At 40.6% G+C, this 19,001-nt stretch overlaps 1 protein-coding gene across 1 annotated transcript in view; it reads left to right on the forward strand.

Moving 5' to 3' along the window:
- Positions 1–18,641, forward strand: part of pcdh1a (protocadherin 1a) — a 57,857-nt gene extending 39,216 nt beyond the window's left edge. Inside the window, exons 4-5 of the mRNA XM_085936729.1 lie at positions 2,382–2,601; positions 14,977–18,641. Of these exons, the coding sequence (XP_085792855.1) occupies positions 2,382–2,601; positions 14,977–15,347 (591 nt within the window). The 3' untranslated portion in view covers positions 15,348–18,641. The remainder of the gene's footprint in view (positions 1–2,381; positions 2,602–14,976) is intronic.
- The last annotated feature ends 360 nt before the right edge of the window (positions 18,642–19,001 follow it).

Raw genomic sequence — 19,001 nt, forward strand, 5'->3', positions numbered from 1 at the left:
TTCCCATCTCGGCAGACTTTGCTAGTTATCATACCCTGGAAACATGCTGAGTCTTTGGAGTGAAGCCTTGAGGATAAGTTTAAGTAAGAACCCATATTTGAACAACTAAATGCTACATTCACATTTAAATGATAGATTAGATGATGGCGGCAGTCTGATGCGCAAACAGGACTGGAATTTACCAGTGTGGGACAAATAAAGGATTATACCTTATCTTATCTTATCTTATCTTATCTTATCTTATCTTATCTTATCGTCACTGAGCCGAATGCACCACTGAAATATACATTGCATGGGATGTTTGATTAAACATCACAAAAAGCATACCATCATAGGGAGAATTATGGTACGTAATCGGAATATTGATCATGTGATTCTTCTGTACGAGATATCCTTTGAAATAGACTGGTCAAACATCAACAAGGAGTTTTTTTTAGAAATTGTTGCTCTTCACTATTTAATTGAAGGAATCCAAATAGCTTATTTTTATCGGTCCATATGAACCGAGGCTCTCTTTTCTTGATGTTGCACCGTGCATACAAATCGTAAGGACTATAAGGAGCCATTGTTGGGTCAAGAATCGTTCGCTTCTATTTGGAAGCCCACCTTCGTTTCCATTAAACCCTAACGGATATACCCAAGACATTTTTATGTTGCATACTGTGTTTGATGTATGGACATATCAGCACTACTTGCAGAGAAAATATGATGCACACTAAAACTCAAATAAAATGAAAGATGAGGAGATTCAGCAGTGCAACGCAGAAAAAAAATGTTTCAGGAAACCAGAGATGAACACGAAACATTTGGAAACCCTTTAACTGTATTAAGGAAACATTGTTTCGAGCACTTCTCTAAAAGCATTTTCTCCAAAGTCTTGCATGTATGCACTAAAAGGACGATAATTTGTGTAATTTCCAGCAGGGGCTTTTGTTTGCCAGAAAAGTGGTTGAAATGGTGAAAAGCACAGACTGGTAGTATCGATCCAGGCTGACGGGTCCGGCCGAGGCGGACTTGTTCTGCTGTCTCAGTGCTTTCCTGACTTTAACAAGAGAAGCACGTGTGGGGGTGGGCGTGGGGGAGTTCCATTACATGTGCAGCGTACAGAGTCATCTTTCTGTTGTCGATCGGCGGTAAGTCACCATTAGTAATCTGATCTTTAGAAGAAAGAATTTAATGGTCCCCTAACTGTATTTACAATCCATTCAATTTGATAAAGGGTGTGATCTTGAGTGATTTATTATTTGCCACCCCATTCCTCCCCAAGCCATTGATTTCAAGATTCCATCGGCACTCTCATTCATGCATTTGGCCCTTTAATCTTTCATCAAATCTCATCAGCATGTAACAAGGAAATAGTGACTGCCAAAGTGTAATTGCGATGCTCCTTTTTATTCTCTTTTTCTCCCCAGCGTAGAAGACCTTAAGGATTAATTTTCCGCTAAATCACAGTCATATTTCCTGCCTTTTCTGCTTTGTTAAACTTCAACATCTGTGGAAAAGTATGCTAATATGGGGATTTAGAATCTCATTGGGGTTTGTGGGCTGATCATTGGCTTCTGAGAATTTTTTTTTGAAGTAGTAAGATATACAAACAAAAAACACACAGATGAAACATGAATAATATTGCAAACATTTGATCTGTTTTGAGCAGAAGCACACGCAATTAGCAGGAGAGTAAATCAATAATAAATAAATGGAGGATGAATTATCACTTCACTTGCCAGACTTTCGCCAGTGCTTTTCTGCCTCCAGCAAATTCAGAATGCGACTTTTGTTGTCAAACGTATATAAGACATCTGCTTAGTTGCCCGAGTTATGACCCACTACAACTTGTAGTATATTCAAAGTGGAAATATGATCATCCAGTACGTTTAAATACAAAGACATTTATATTTCATATGATAGTTTGTGTTGAATAATTTCTTCTGCTGTTCACACAATACAGCAAGCCATATCTTTTAAAGTCCTGTTACAGTCTAATAAAACAGAATCCCTTAGAGAGAGAAACTTTCAGCAATATTCCCAAATACATCTTGTGGTCAAATGTGGTCACACACTCCTTCAGGTTGCTAAATTAACAAATCAATCATGAGTTGAGACAGACCTCTTAGTTTCAACCAAGAAAATCTTGCAGAAAGTCATCTCAAAAGAATATGAGTTGTTATAGCTGCCAAGGGTACAACAACTTGATATTGTCTTCCGTTTTCAGTTCCTGCAGGTGCAATATCAAGGTGTACCAATACTTTCCTCGATACACTATTTCATCTCTAACTGCAAGCACACAGCTTGTTGCGTCTCTCAGTGGAGCACACAAACAAAAGGATAAGTGTAGCTGTGAAGAAGAAAAAAAGTGTCTATTGTATGTCTGTGTTTTGTAGCATCCCCATCGGAGAGTGACCTTCTCCACCGCCAACCCTGTCCAGGACCTGCAGGATGCCTCCCAGCACAGTTACTATGACAGCGGCTTAGAAGAATCAGAGACACCCAGCAGCAAGTCATCGACTGGCCCTCGCATCGGACCCTTGACCCTGCCTGAAGATCACTATGAGCGAACCACTCCAGATGGCAGCATTGGCGAGAGCGAACACCCTGAAAACGGTACATTGATAATCGCACCCCCTTCAATCTTACCCTGATGAATATGGATTTAAATGCAAATTGCTCCATTAGGGGTTCTGCTGGTGTATGTTTTAAAAATATCTGTGTGGTTTGTTTTTGTTCCTTGGCAATTTGAAGAGTTGATGTGTGTGTGTGTGTGTGTGTGTGTGTGTGTGTGTGTGTGTGTGTGTGTGTGTGCGTGTACGTGTACGTGTACGCGTATCTATATATATATATATATATATACACACTGATTTATTATTAACTTAATTCTTTGCATAATCCCACATTATTTTGTATTAGTGGGTTTGCATTACCTATCTTTCGAACCTTATAGTAATTTATCTTGAGAATTCCACTAAATTAGAATTGAAGACCATTATCAAGTTAAACTGAACGGATACCACTTTATATAGCTAGAATCAGCGTTTCCATCCTAATTCTAAATCCTTTCCATATGATCGTTTTGCCCATCTACAGAATGCAAGTTTTAGTCAGATAGGGCATTCTTTGTTGTCAGCAGCAGGAGAGCCTGACTGTGAATGGTGATGGAGCTGTTACAGAATGAAACGATGTCACAAGATGTGGGAGATGTTAGATTGTGACAGGAAGTGGGGACTAAGAGTCTCCGACATGCAAACCCATAGGATAGGGAGATGTGATGATGAACCACGAACCAAGGATAGACCTAATTAAAATGTGATTCGCACTTCAGGGAGATAAGCTAGAGCCCAGATAAAAGGGAGGTTTAGACAGAAAAATCAAAAGAGACAGCTGAAATTCTCCCCAGCTCCACCTGAATAGTGACATGAAGTTCTTTTTAAGCATTTGAGTGACAAAGTGACAGGCTGCACTGGTGCAGGCTTGTGTTCATCACAGTGGAGATGACTGGCAGGCATAAAATGAGGCGGGGAGCATGATGTGTCACTCTATTAAAGTAAAATCAAACACAGTATGAACCTCAGATTCCCCCCCTTTGCATCTCTATGCCCCGCTAATATGGACAGGTATGTCTATTCTGTTACACAAGTTGAACTATAAGAGCAGTGAGTCTATTTTTATAGAGTGCCTTTGGCCTTGAGAGTGATATGTGAGGCAAATGTGTGGCATTAGTCACAGTTAAAGCTTTTACATCTTGGAATTGTGTGCAATTAGTATCACTAAAAAACAAAAATCCATCATGTTGAAGCAGATGAAGTTCCATATGTGTACTTGTCACCAAGACATTCATGGCCAAAGTTGAATGTGGTCGTGTCCCTTGTGGTTGCATGTCTTGTTCATTCGAGTGAACCTAGGGGTGGAGGTGGCCACTGATCATCACCTGGTTGAATGTTTGCTTCAATGGTCGGGGGGAATGTCAGTTGGGCCTGACAGACGCAAAGGTATCGTGGGGGGTCTTCTGGGAACGTCTGTCATACTCCCATTTCTGGCACAACGTTGACCACGTCTCGAAGCGGGCAAGGACCATGTTCCGCCCGGCGGCCAACCTGAGCTTTGCCCTCAAAGTAATTGGTGCCTATTGTGAACCCATTTGTAGACACCCATAGTGAAGGATTGTGTGAATCCTAAAAAGAAATCCTATTAGGATTTTTGGCCTGTGTGACTCTGGAAGCAGCTGATGGAGATCGGCAGGTCAAGTGCAGTGAGTTGAGGCAAAAATCAGACTAGAGAGGAGTTCAGTGAGGTCATCGACGGCTTTGAGGTAACTCCGTTCACCCCCCGGTGTCTCGAAGGTGGTGCACAATCAACTCGGTGTATAGATGACAAACCCAAATATGTTCAGTGCTACAAGAAAAACTGAAAAGATTTTACTTATTGTTCCTAAAGTGTGATTATACAGTACACTCTAGATATGATCAGGTACCTTTAATTACTTTTAATCCCAGTGTTTCTCTACCCTTGAAAGCAACTGCATTTTCAAAACATCCCAGCTGGATCTGGCCAACCTTCAAACTGATTGGATGGATGTTGAACAGACCATTCAGTGTCCTTTGAGTAGAACGCGAAACAGTTACAAATTTGCTTTGGATGCTGCACACAACGTAGAAGCAGTTTTATCAGGACAAGTATAGATTCTTCACTTGAAAGCACAGCAATTGTATGTTTTTTTAAGCACATGATTTATTGACCTTTTATACTCTCAATTGTCAACAATTGTAAGTAGATTTGCTGCTCAGAAGCTGACTCAAAATTTAACTTACTCTGTTATTGAACCACCAGTTCTGTCATGCCTACTCCAAAAAAAGAACAGAACATCTTTCCTGTCGGTCATTGGTTGCAACAACAACAACCAAACAAACTAATATCCGCAGATGGAGGAATTTTGATATGGATGCTTGCCTCGCGAGCGTGCGTGCGTGCGGTCTCACTGTCGCTTCCTCTGTATGGACTCATTGCCATGTGGGATACCAAGCAGGGTGAGATTAAATGGCATGAATGCCATTTGCATGATAATGAGCTTCTTTAGAAATGCTGTCTGATTTTCCAGCCTTAGATCTCTCAGAGGATGCATGTAGTGTCAAATGTTTGTTCTTTTTGAACCCCTGTCAGGGATTTTCTGCTTTTAATGACTACCATACCACTATCACGCAGGGATCAACCTTTTCAGCCTTTATTACCTCTTCCTGGCAACAATCTGTTCTGTGTTTATACGAAAATAATGAGCAAAGTATGTACGCATCTTACGGCATTTCGGAGAAAGACTGCTGCGCAGTGAGAGAATGTCACCTTAATAGGGCTTTTTGGCCCGTGAGTCACAGCTTGGGTCTCTGCCTGGTGTCATAATATTACACTCATGCACAAGTTGAGGTGTCCTCGTACAGGTATCTTGTCGTTTTTCTAGCCAATACTGAAATGGACTACGTCTGTCTGGATCTGCTACCAGAAAGGGAAACTCGTTCGATTTTTTTTTGTTTTGTAAGAGGCCTCTGTAGGGGGGGAGCCCCATCAAGTGGTCGCCTGCGGCAAGTTGTCTTGAGCAATACGGTTAAAATTGTGAGATCATTCTTGCACATGCATTGTGCTGCTACTGTTTGTTACCCCCCGCTTGTTTGTAATTTTGTTGCAGAGCAAATAGGTCAGTGGAAGAGCCTAACTGGAGCAGAATTAAACTTTCTAACCTGGATTTGGCTTTGACACCACAGACAGACAATGTCTCATCATCCCCCTATTTTAGCAGTAGCCTTAAAGAAGACTGCATCGAGATCAAATATAGAAGCAATAATATGTCAAGTCATCGCAAAATTCAGATATTGACATTTGAAAAGTAATTCTCCGGCTTGTGTGATCACAAATAGGATGACCACACCGAAAATGTGGTCCCGACTGTAGATAACCGTAATTATCAAACGGCAGCAGAATGGCCAAACCTTTGAATGAGGATAATACGAGACGCAGACTATTAACTGAAGCAAATTATAAAATTGGCTGATTTTAAATATGAGCTGACATATAATAGAGTAGCGGAGATTGCAGCCACATGTGAAATCCAGAAGGAACCAGAATAGAAACCCCATTATCTCAATAAATCTACGCCCTCCTATTTCATTTCACCTTCTTTTGCGCATTAAAGTGATTTCTCTGTAGTTTCATCACTGTGTCCTGCTGACATGAATAACAATAGTGATGATAACATTCTTTCAGTTGGATGTTATTCCACTTTCTATTAAGTTTCTGAGAAAACACGTGGCTCATATATGAATGCAATATTGTATTTAAAAAAAGAGAAAAAAAAAAGTGTCAACTAGAACACATGCAGGAATTTCTGAAACATCCTCTTAGGGCAGAGTTAAAGCACCCTCACCTTTCTCAGTCTGCTAGAATGTCCAGCATGGAGCAGCGCGCTTTGCCAAATTGACTACCTGAGGTGGGGTCCTTTTAAGTGTCACCGCATCTGTGATTTGCTGATGAGGTTAGAGTGCTGTGCATCTTGGAGGCAATGCTGGTGAGGGGGCCAGACCCAATGCAACCTCAGTTTGTCAAGCGCTTCAGGCAGTCATCAGAGAAAAGTCCTGTGGTGTCATCCCGCCACGCTACCTTGTTGGCTACCAAGAGCTGCTGAAACCCCTTCTCTCTAGTGTTCTGACCCTTAATGATGGATGCAACCAGAGGGACTGGATTCACACTGTTATGCTCTTGACATGAATCCCCTGATTTTCAGAGCGTTCCAGAAGAATGGCGTGTCTTTTAGATGCTCTCAGGCAATTGACGGTGTTGCTACATTTATTGTGGTTCATGGAGCATCCATACCCAGTAATGACTTGAGAAAGTATAAAAACGTAATGTAACACAGCAGTAGAGTTATATTCATTTCCTCTGCGATGAAAAGAATCTCCCTGTGAAAAGATCAATTCCTAATTTACTCTATAGTGTTAATCTATCTATAGTCAACATGCCTTAAGCAACAGAGGATATGAGTTTGTATTCCATGCCATGGTGCAGCAACATTTGTTCTACTGTGCAGTTAAAACAAAAGGCCACAATTCTTTTTTGAACTGTGTCAAACCTCACTCATCCCTTTGCCTGTTGTTTGAAACTTCTGTCTTCCAAAGCATACTTTTTCACTTGAGTTGTCCCTAAAGACCTCATGTTCTTCAAGAATTCTGACAGAAACGTTCTATAATGAAACTTTCCAGTGTGCAACTCAATGTCTGCGGTAATTAGGCAGTCACTCCACACCACCGGAATATTGTCACTGATTTGTGAGGGTTCCCCCTCAGAGGAAGATTCTTGTTGCACATGCAATTCGTCGGTGAAAACCTGTCGGTCTATTGCTCTTGAAGCGATATATTGCACGGCATCTACACTTGTCACTTATGTTGATGAGCCATCTACTTTGAAACTGTGTCTGGCAACAAAATGAGGTAGCCATCATACACGGGCCCTGAAGAACAGATGGCAAGTACAGCCATAAAAAAGAGTGATGTTTACTTATGGGCATTTTTTTTTCTTACTTTTTTGGGGGTGGAAATTTTACTTTCAGGCCTTTTTATTCCATATATTTGAATATCAAAATCTAACACATGGATACATTAATTCAAACCCAGCCACCATGTCAAGTTGGGCCCTAAGTGGGTTAAAACGATTGGTCATGTTTGGGTTATATGTGGGCTGATTGGTTTAAAATGATGTCTGTTGTCAGATTTTTTTTTTCTCCCTCCATTGCATGGCGCTAGTGAGTTTCGATGGGCGGTGACACACCAGTCACCAATCAGCGGCTATTTAAGACCTCCGTGAAGTTGGCCCCTCACCCCACGCAAAATATAAAGGAAATAGTCTGTTTCATTTGTGCTGGTTTGTGTCGTAAAAATTTATATTTGTGCAGCTATGTTTTTTTTTTAGTTTTGAGAGATTATTTTTTAGTTCATCCAGTGTTCAAGTAAGGGCAGGTGCAGCAATGTGCTGGTGCCAAATGATTTCGTTGCTTATTTCTATGCATCGTGAGTTTTGTATTGGATTCGGACTGGATGCCACCCTTCATCTTGTATTTCTTTCAGACTGCTAGGTCATTTGGTAGATCCAACAGTGTTTCACACTGCTGCGATCAAAGATCGAATTAACCAAGGGATACATTAGGATCGATATGGGGGGGGGGGACAAACAGCTCATGGAAGACATCTGTTTTACATGTCAACACGATCAATGATTGAATGAAAAATAGAGCAGGAGACAGCTTTTTCTGCCAAGAGGGAACATTTTTGACAGCATAGTCACTGAAATATTCTTTTTTCTTATCAATGAAAAAATACCATGTGGGAGGAAATAAACATGAAGCCAAATCTATTTCTATATACGGTGGGTGGGACACTTGGTTCAAAGAAAAAGAAAAGTACAGTGGGCCTAAATGTATGTGAGGTTACTTGACTAGTTACACATTAAAGCATCATGGATCTGCTGGAGCCATAGGGTGCTGCCTCGATGGCACACAGGTCAATAGAGTGAAAACATAAAACGCCTGAAAGCTTTCACAGGCTTCAGATGCAGGGGCCGTTAAAGGAACACTGCAAGAAAAAAAATCCTTGGTTAGAGATAGGAATAGACACTCGCCAAGTGAATGTCACATTCATCAGCAAAGGTCTGGGTGATTAAACACTCCATTGAATAATCATGGCAGTGTTTTCCCGGAATGAATCTCTCAAGTTTATTTTTGCGCTGGTTATTTTATTCTGCTGCACCTTGAGGTCCAATATTAGCCAAGTGACGCTTCATGTAATATAAAACAACTCAAAGCTGTGCTCACATTTAGCTTGCTCAATCCCGATATTGCACACATCACATATCAACTCCTCAATTGGAGGAGCCAGTGCATAGCGTGATCTGTCAGAAGGTGCTAAGACTTTGTCAAACGCAACCCCTCACAAAGCACTCTTCAAAATTAAGGTCTTCTTTGGCAAAATCACGCATGTCGGGAAAAACCGACAGGACTTGTACAGTCACTCGGTGAAGCATCCACAGCCGCTCTTCCTGACGTGCCGCTGGCCGTCATGTCCGCTCATCAGGCGCTGTCAGCATGCGGCCTTACCTGCTCAGGAAGACTTCAAAGTTACATCCATGAAGTGAAGAAAAATCATATGTATGAATCCCCCAAGAGGAGCTACCCTTAATGTAGCCAGAAACAAGCGCCATTTAATGATGCAATGTTAGAAGTGATATTTAATCCCAATTTGCATTGTAGGTCAACACTAACAATTTAAGAGCTCACATTATGCAAACCGACTGAGAGTCATGACTTGATTGCTTGGGCTGTATGTCCGGGCGGTAGAGCGGCAATTGTCCAAATGAATCAAGAAGACATTTCAGTGGACTCAGAATTTCTTTTTTCTTCACCTGTGTGGTTAAGGATACCAGGAGAGACTTGATGTGAAAAACTAAACGTGGACTTGTTTCTACCAAAACATTGAATCATTTGCATGGTAGTTTTGCATTTATATTGTTAAATAGTATTTTATGTTTGTGCAAATGCAAAGGACACCAACGAAAGCTGCTAATGTGCACGCACACGTTAGCGGCTTTAAAAATAGAATCCACTGCGAAAAAAATTGTCAAAGGCAGATGATGCTTTGTATTTGAGCCGCTGTATACAAAACATGTTTTGGAATAAATTGTCAGCAGCCTAACAGCAAGCACAGTGTTATAACAAATAGGGAAATGGCTGACTGCCTCGCAAGTTCAAGTGACAATCTCTTTGACCGAAAACATTCTAATCATGTCTGTGAGATGTAAAAGTGCAAGTGTCACTTTTCTAACTCTATCTCCCTTTTGTGTGTGTTCTGCAAGGAGAATGTGTATATCAACACCGTGTGTGTGCTTGCAGTGCTTGCGCACCCCTCTGGAGAACAAAAGGCTGTTTTTGGTTCTTTCGGCTTGCTGTGAGAAAATGTTCTGAGTGCTTGTATGGGGGGAAAAAAAAAGCTTGACATGTCATAGCTAAAGATATACAAAACCCTGGTTTCTTCTTGTTTTTCTTCCAAGGATGACAAACAGAGTATATATTCACAGCCAGTTGTTATACTGACAGCCCAAACCAGCCGCTAATGTCTACTCAGATGTGGAGTATTTTACTTGTAACTTTTTTTTTGCCACATAAACCGTTTGCAGGGTCCACAAACACGCCCATTAATATCACCCACACACTCCCAACCGATAGTGGCTGTTATCCTTCTATGAGCTGTGGCTCTCATATTTTTTCCACCATCGATCATAGCCGTGTGCCACACGCACTAGAAAGCAGCCGGTGGGGAGACGCAGCATTTGCAATCAAACGGAGAGCGGCAGTGTGAAATCTCAGGAAGAGGCAGCTTCCCCACCGCCACCTCCCAATGCCTTTGGGCAGGGGATCAGACGATGAGGAAGCCTGCCTCAGACACTCGACACCTCCCACCGGCACCCTGATGCAAGCGGCATGCAAACCCACCCTTCACATGTATCAGTCAGCCGGGGGATGGCGTGGCGCGGGGGGCTGGTGGGGGCTAAATTGTGCGACTACCCTTACCCCTGTGACTATTCTGCAGAGTGCCACTGCATCCGAGGTGCTTTTAGAAGCTTTGCAGAGGTCCATATTGAGGATAAAGAAATGTGAGCAGGATCACTTTCTTTTTCTGATCCGTGATCTCAGATTGCAACATGAGTCATATGTAACATTAATGCAGAATAATACAGGTACATTTGTTTCTAATGGCGGATACAGGACGTGAATTCCGGTATGTGCATACTGGAAGAAATACTCCTCCTCGTTAAAGCTAAATCACAAGACCCTCCGGAATCAGGCAGCCAATTCCACTTGCAAAATATAGCAGCAATTATTTTCCATTATCATTTTTCTTGATAATGCTCCTTCCATTAAATAATTCAGGGACTCACCGGTCACAACATTAGGTACCTGCACAATCTAATGAGATTCATTACAAAGTCTGTATCAAATTTACAGTCCAAGTCCCACAGTATAAAACTAAATTGCAAGTAGTTAGTCAGGAAGGCTACCGTCACCACTGACGCCATTTATGCCGTGATATTTTTCTTTCAAAGGCAGAGGACATGAGTCACTCGTGATTCAAACCACCAAAGAGGAAAATAAATCAAATTAAAGTAAACACATGCCTTATTTGTATTTGTTAATTCTTTCGTGATTCATGTACTAGTAATAGGTTAATGGTCCCCAACATAATGATGCAAATTAATCTGTTTGTGTTTTTAAAATAATTTGTATTAGAACTACAGTCAACAAATAGAGAAATGTCTATGAATAAATATAATTCATATCTTGTTTTTCGCGATGGCTTTTAAATTAATAAAATTATCTCGCAACACAATGCAGCGTCGTTGTACGTTCATCACGGCAAACTAAAGCCATCCATCATTTTCTGTGCAGAACTGCATTTTTCATGAAGGGTCACATGGTGGGAAAGAGTTTCTATCCCAGCTGACATTGTGTGATACTGGTAAACCCTAGATATTTCTATAAGAGGACATGTGTGTTATTATTTCATTGAGATCAACAGTTGATACATTTTGAAGGTATCCTTCACTATGCATGAGGAAGTTTCTCCTTTATATTTCCCTGTGTAGGACAAATAAGGAATATCTTATCTTTGGAAGAGCGAAGCAGATCAAGTTTTTTTGTGTATTTCAGCTTCAGTCAACATCCATCTATCCATCCATTTAAATTATTCATTTATTACAGTGTGTTAGACGGGGGGTTGTTCATACGAGCATGTTTGTTAGTGTTATTGCATGTTGACAACTGCTGTAGGATGACTTGCTTAAGCTTGAAATGATATGCATACTCATGACGGCAACAAATCTGACATGCCAGACTGTAGTTTCCAAATTCTGAGCTCTTGCTTGTTTAATTATCAACACTATTTCACAAATAAAACCATGTGAAAATTGAGATGAAACACAAACAGAGATGAGACTTTTGGGAATGAAAATAACTGCTCTTTGACCATTGATGTTGTCTCCTGGCACAGTGCAAGATGCGCTTTGACATTGTGAGAAGAAAATGTCAAACTTTGGCAGGCTATGAGCTGTCTGTTTAATTTATGGCTGTTGCTGTTGATGTTATTGATGCACACCCAGTGGTCATTGGCATCAGAATGCATTACATGCTTTCTTTGGGTTTCATTATACATGGCCAGTGCCTTTAAAACTTCAGTCAATTAGTAAAACTGACATCCAGTAAAGATTTGTCAATGCTTTGACCCTCTTCGCAGTTCACGAGTACATTAAAAATAAATGTGTTTATATTTACATGACATTATAGTTCATCCTTAGTTGCAGCATAAAAACTGGGTTTCAATAAAGATGCGTGAATGATTTTTTTGGGGTCTTGCAGCTATGCAGAATTTGACACGAGGCGGCTTGGTGTGGAGTAAACCTCCTGGAAGCTGTAGAGAAGCTTTAATCAAGTGTGAAATCCTTTTGGAGTCTTTGCCTACACAAGTGTGCTCACGCTCAGACGCTCAACAATTCACCCAACTCTTCTCCCTTGAACATATTTTGTAGCAGGGGTCCATTTCACCAAAGTGATGCATACACACAATATTCTCAGAAGAGATGAGGAATAAACTCCCGTCATCATGCTTGAGATATACACACGTATTGTTTTCCTGGCTCCTATTGAAGATTTGCATTTAAGCGTTTTGTGTTTATGCCGGCATGTATTTGGGGTTGGCTCCATTTCAAAAGTATCATTTTACTGAACATAATTGCAAGTGAATGATATAATTAAGAGAGAATATAAAAAGCATAGCTCAATTGAGACGCTGTAAAAACAGCAATTAGGATTAGGGGGAACAATGAGATTAAGGGCAACAAAAGATAGAGCAACAGCCTATTTGAACAGAAATTATTATTGTGACAAACAATTGGCTGTGCTATATGGATGATTTATAACTATATATGTGGGATTGTTCTGTCTTCAAATACCAGCTTCAAAATCTAAGAGGTATGCTGGCACGTTATATCAGCAATTTTGCCATGGCAACCCACTACCACCTGCAGCCTTGGTCTATGATATACGTAAACAGCGGTGGACCAGCTGGGACACATGGAATTAGCAATCTTGTTCAGAACATTCTTGTTCAGAATATATGTACCCATCTTGAGCAAACTTTGCCACCCGTTTTCTGTAATGTCCAAATGTAAACAATTGACATTGTTCGTGTTTATTTCAAAACGGGACGTTGTGATTGAGGAACTTTCCATGAGTGTTTAGCATGTGCATTGGTCTGCTTGGCTTTTTCACTTGATTCCCATTCCTGACATCTTGAAATCAGTTGGATTCTGGGTATTCAACAGATGTTTCCATCCAAGAGATTGACAAAGGAATATTACTCATGCCAGAGAACAATTTGAACCAAATAGTCAAATCATTTTGGGGGTTGTTTAGAAGCAAATCCCTTTCAAGCTATTGTCAAATTTCCCCAAGGTCCGATAAACAAAATGTCCGGCAATTACATTGACAAGAAATCTTTTAAATGTATTTTCATAAGCGCTATCTCTACGTCAAATAATAGACGTGTGGACATAGCTTTGAAAAATGATTTTAAAAGCATTCAAAATCTTGCTGTTTGATTGATTGAAAGCCTCATGGGCTCGATTATAGCCACAGAGCTCTGCCATTTTGTGAGATAATTATCTTGTTGGTCAAGAATACAATACTGATGTCCAATGTCAGTTAAGACGCCATTTCCTTCATGGGCTGCCTGAACTGCCTGTGGTATATCATCTAATGTGCTTGCATCAGTCCAATCCAGCAATCACAAAGCTCTATGCATTCCCCACAAACACATTCACTCAGATACCGCTGTGTTTCTGCAAGAACAGACAAGGCATCAGTGATGTGCATGCTCTTTGATTGTATGTGCAAAGTTGACATGACATCACACTAATGTATTTATCAGAGCGATCAGAACGTTCTATGAGGCTAGTGTCAGAGTGATATTGTCTATTCCTTGCTTTACAGACATTGATTGCCTGTCCTTGTCAGAGTATGAAGGGATAACAAAGACAAATTCCAAATGGTTTCCATCAAAGCACAACCAAAAATGTAGTCTGGCAACAGGTAGGCTGTTTGACAAGTCAGCCTGCTGCCTGCTGTACTTAAAACGGCATTCTTTGCGCAGAAAACTAGCTACTGGGTATTTTTCTCAGTGTAGTTAGTTAGTTGGTTAGTTGGTTAGTTGGTTAGTTGGTTAGTTAGTTAGTTGGTTAGTTAGTTAGTTCGTTAGTTAGGTCTGTAGTAGATCTGCAAATATTGGGTTAATGAGTGATATACATTTTGTGATCAGGAGTTATTGTGTAGTTTTTTTGCACAATGGAATTTGGTCACTGCTTTATCGTCTTGTTTATTTAATTAGGACTTGCTGAGTAAATATATCATTAAATAAAACATTATTGATTGACAGCACAGAAATTCTCCACACTTCATCACAGCCATAAGTATTTTTTTAAATGTAGATATATTTTGGTGCATACTTTTTTGTGATACAAAAGCCATGTTGTAGAATCGATCAATACGCTGCTGTTAAAACTGTTGATGTCGTATTTCAAGCATGCCCGACTAACTGCTGTCGGATACTCCTAAATGACACAGACACAGCACGCCATCTCCTGAATGTATCCCATCAGCTAGTGGACTACACAGAGTCGTGCTCATTACACAGCCATAGCAACAGCTACGTAGCAACTGCTGCTCACTGCATAGCAACAGCTGCAAAGACCTCAAAAAAGGAGAGGGAGGGGGGATTCTTTGTGTTCAGATGACACCGTTTCTGATCGGAGATAGATTGTAAAGACGTTTATCAATGTTTGTGTTTGATGAATAAGATGTTTCAAGGCACACTAACAATGCCTTATTCATTCTTCTGCCTGCAGACATTCGCTCACTGCCTGATGTGGCAATGACCGGAAACTGTACAACTGAGTGCAGTGAATTGGGCCATTCAGATGCGTGTTGGATGCCCGGGCATCCCTCTCCTGTACGCAGGACCAGGAACCCCCCGAAACTCTCCACCTTTGTGCCTTACCAGGAAAGAGGGAGTCTGGGACGCCTGGCAAATGGCAGCGCCATTCTGGGAGGCGAAGAGCACCGGTCACGCCTTCCACCCTCTCGCAGTGCCTATACTAGCAGCGGTCACGATGCCAGTCAGGACTGCCCCTTGGAGGAGATGCCACTCGGTGTAACATCTGAGTTCCCACCCACCTCGCCGCCTGCCCACACTCCCAAAAGAGAAATCTATCTGTGAATATTGGCCAGTGCACAAATGAAGAAAAGATCAACCATGGCAGTGGAACAAATACGGCTGCCCACCTACCAATGCCAATGCCCAGTTGAAATTAACACGAGACAGTCATGCATTCTATTAGCGGCGTGATCACTCGGGTCATTTGCCATCTTCACCTTTTAATTTATTAGCATATTTATTACAAATTCCACAAGGTTAATTGATATGCGCTATAATTTATTTATTCATGAGGTTCAAAACCAGTTTGGTCAGTACTACTTTTAGTAGTAACAAATAATTGTTGTAGTTAGCCAAGTCTGACGGTGTCTACAGTGATCTTTTGAATTTGAAACTTGTGAACAGTGCTTTTGTGCCATTGGTAGATTTGGATAGAGAGCCAATAAGGCCATTCAGACGGCATTATTCTTTTGACTACCAATCAAATGAAATGTTCTCTTGTTGTACAGTGCTGTAAATACATTTTCAACAGTGTGCTCTACGTATAATTTTGTCTAGCAGAAGCTGATAAAAAAAAAAAAAAAAACACACAAAAAAAGTAATTTGGCTCAGAATTTCGGCATAGTTAAGGTTTACTTTGCTGCTGCTGTTTAAAACTTGATTGAAAACATATCTGGAAGAGAAGCTCAATTTTGTGGAAAGCATTTATCCGCGCCATATAATCACAAACACCTTCAACCCCTAATCATAGCAAAATGGCCTTTACCTCTCCTCCCTGCCGAGTTTCACCGTGGGTGGAGAAAGCTCTGCAGTAACATTTCAACAAGCATTATGTTCCATTGACTCTCAGCACTGTGACCTATAGTTTATCATCAAAACGCTTGACTTGGCCATAGTCCCCCGGAGTCACAAGGACCAAACGACAAATTGGGACTGTTTTTTTTTTTTTTTTTTTGCCTCAACTCCTTGTGACTCACTCACAATATACCAGTGTGTCATTTTCAAGCTCTCCTCTATCCAGACAATCGACTTACTAGAGCTTTCTCTTCACAAGCTATGACGACGCCTCTCGAATTAATGAATATGTAAGAAAAAGAAAAAACAAAAACAAACAAAAAAAAACACTTATAGATCTTAAGTGGGAAATTGGAGTTCATACTGCACTTAATGTAGTCCTCTTTATTCTAAGCACTTTTTTTTTTTTTTCAAACCATCCCATTTTATCACTCGCAGTTATAAGAGGTAACTTCAGTGCCCTGTGTCTCTACTTATTGGAGAAAGGCGCATGGTCCTTGAAAAGCATCATGCAGGTAAATCATCATTAACATAATGTAAACAGACTTGTATTCAAGCCAGCGTTCTCAATACATCAATGATTCCGCCCCCCCCTCCCCCTTTTGGCTACAAAAATGTAGGGATTTGTTTCCCCTAATGGAAATTTTCCAAGTCAATCTGAAGGATATGCCTGAAGGACACTTTGTATTAGTCAGTAATTGGAAGCTAGTAATGACTACATTAGCCCGTCTTGCAATATGGTACAGTGCCAGGCGATGTCTTTGATTCAAACATTGATTTGATTAGACTTGTAGATACCTTTCACCTCTGCAGCAAAATTTCCACGGTGAGATTGTCTCTAAGTAAAGAAGAAAGATCTCTGAATAGAGCCATCCTAATGAGGGAAAGTAATGAGTCCTGACCTGTGGCGTGTGTGTGTGCGTGTGTGTGAAGCACCTCCCCAGGACAAGGCACCCACCAAATAATGCACATCTACCCGCCAGCACTACAATCAGTTAAAAGGATCAGCACTTACCTCATCACGCCGCCATTGAAAACTGCATTTAGAGTAATTGAACTGAATACATATGGAAATTACTGGACATGGCCATGATTAAATAATGTGGGCGATTATCCTGCCTTGAGGGGGAGAGCGAGCACATTATGCCGTTTTCAAAGCCATTTAGTGACTGAAATAAAATTCAAAACAACAGCCATGATGCACTGTGATTAAAGCCCCACGAGTAGCCGCTTCATGGCCCGGAAGCAGCGGGTGCGATCACTGACCTGGAATTGACGACAAACTGAAAGACGGCAAGGAGTGATAAAGCCAATGCCACATCGCCTGAGTCACAACTTTTATCCGTTTAGGTCTTCTTGACTCATGTATTTCGGACCTGCAACTGCTTTGCATCTATCCTTTTTATCTCCAGGGATTAATCCACACCTGATACCAGCTTAAGTAGACGCTTATCTGAAATGTATCTCCTCCTCCATCGGCAGATTGAGGCAGGGATGATAGCCGGTGTGCTCTGTGTTTGCCACAAAATAATGCTTCTGTTTTTATTCAGATCCTTAAACTGACACCAACACAATCAAAGAGAATTGACCCACATTACCTTTTGATTTGACGTCCTGACCCCTCTGAAATAGAGAGAGGATGACACTGATCAAAATAAAGGACGTCACAAAGCACTGAAATAGATTTCAAGTATGTTGAATAATGTTTAATTTGTACTTTGCATTGATTTAATGTTGAATTCACTTGAGTATATTTTGCCTCTCTGTAGTCTGTATTGTAAAGTGATCATTTCTGTGGACAGCTGGAAAAATTACTGCGCTGAAATTGGCAAGCCGTTTTGTTTTTGTGTCAGTCAAAGACTCTTAGCAAAGCGGTTGTGTGAAAGAAAAAAAAAAATCAAAATATCTGTTGGTGGTGTTAGTGTACATAGATCTCCACAACTCTCCGTCTGCTCGCAAAGCAGGCTGGGATTTCGCATGAATTCCAAAGATAATTGGTAGAAACTGTTTACTATTTCTTTTCTTTCAGTTTCTGAAATGTCAGTGCTGGTTAATATTCAAAAAGGCCCCAGAAATTTAACTGCGCACATATTTTCATTCTTTTCACCGTCCATGGAAAACAAAGACGATTGCCTTGAGAATATGTCTTTGCAAGAGAGAATCTAGTTGTTATCCTAATTATTGGTATATTTATATGGGAGAAAAATGCTTGTGATGCCATGTTTTTGTACAGTTTTATGTACATACAGTGACGCTTTCTAAAAGTTCAGAGAAAAGCCGATGGCACATAAAAATTGTAACTTGTTTTCTTGAGCTGTGCACATCTTTGCCTTGGTTGGATTGACCTTTGCTGAGTCGGTGTGAATGTGGCCGTTCTATGCCTGCACTGTAGTCATTCACTGGCTCTCACCTCCTGAAGACTTAATCGAGTTATGTTTGTTGTGAACAGTGGATTGTCTTATCTTACCAGTTTGTTCAACTCCTGTGTTCAACTTTGTTCTGTTTTAGCATGTTGACAACTTCTCTTGTAATACTGTCCTCATGAACTTTGTAATAAAATAACTTCAGGGAAAAAAATAATGGCTCTGGTTGGTCTTGTGTCACCAAATCTCGGTTTCATCATTGTCACCGGTTGATGATAAATTAAAAAGCAATTCTGCATCATAGTTGTACTGAGTTCATTTTGTTTTCACTTGTCAATTATTTCTATTTTCAGAGTCGCTCTGATGAAGGCAGAAGTACAAGCCGAAACATGTCAGGTAATGCAACCTAAATATCTTGTTTGTGATAAAAGAACCAGTAAAATAATCCCGCATCATTTATCAAGATGGAAATATAACAAACAAGCTAAAGTGGAAGATGTTCAACCTTTATCCCAATGATCAGTTGAAATTTAAACTGTCGTGAGGGCAACTTTTGCTA

The sequence above is a fragment of the Syngnathus leptorhynchus genome, chromosome 17 (genome assembly GCF_054491065.1).
Source record: "Syngnathus leptorhynchus isolate UIUO chromosome 17, UIUO_Slep, whole genome shotgun sequence".
In the NCBI taxonomy this organism is placed as follows: domain Eukaryota; kingdom Metazoa; phylum Chordata; class Actinopteri; order Syngnathiformes; family Syngnathidae; genus Syngnathus; species Syngnathus leptorhynchus.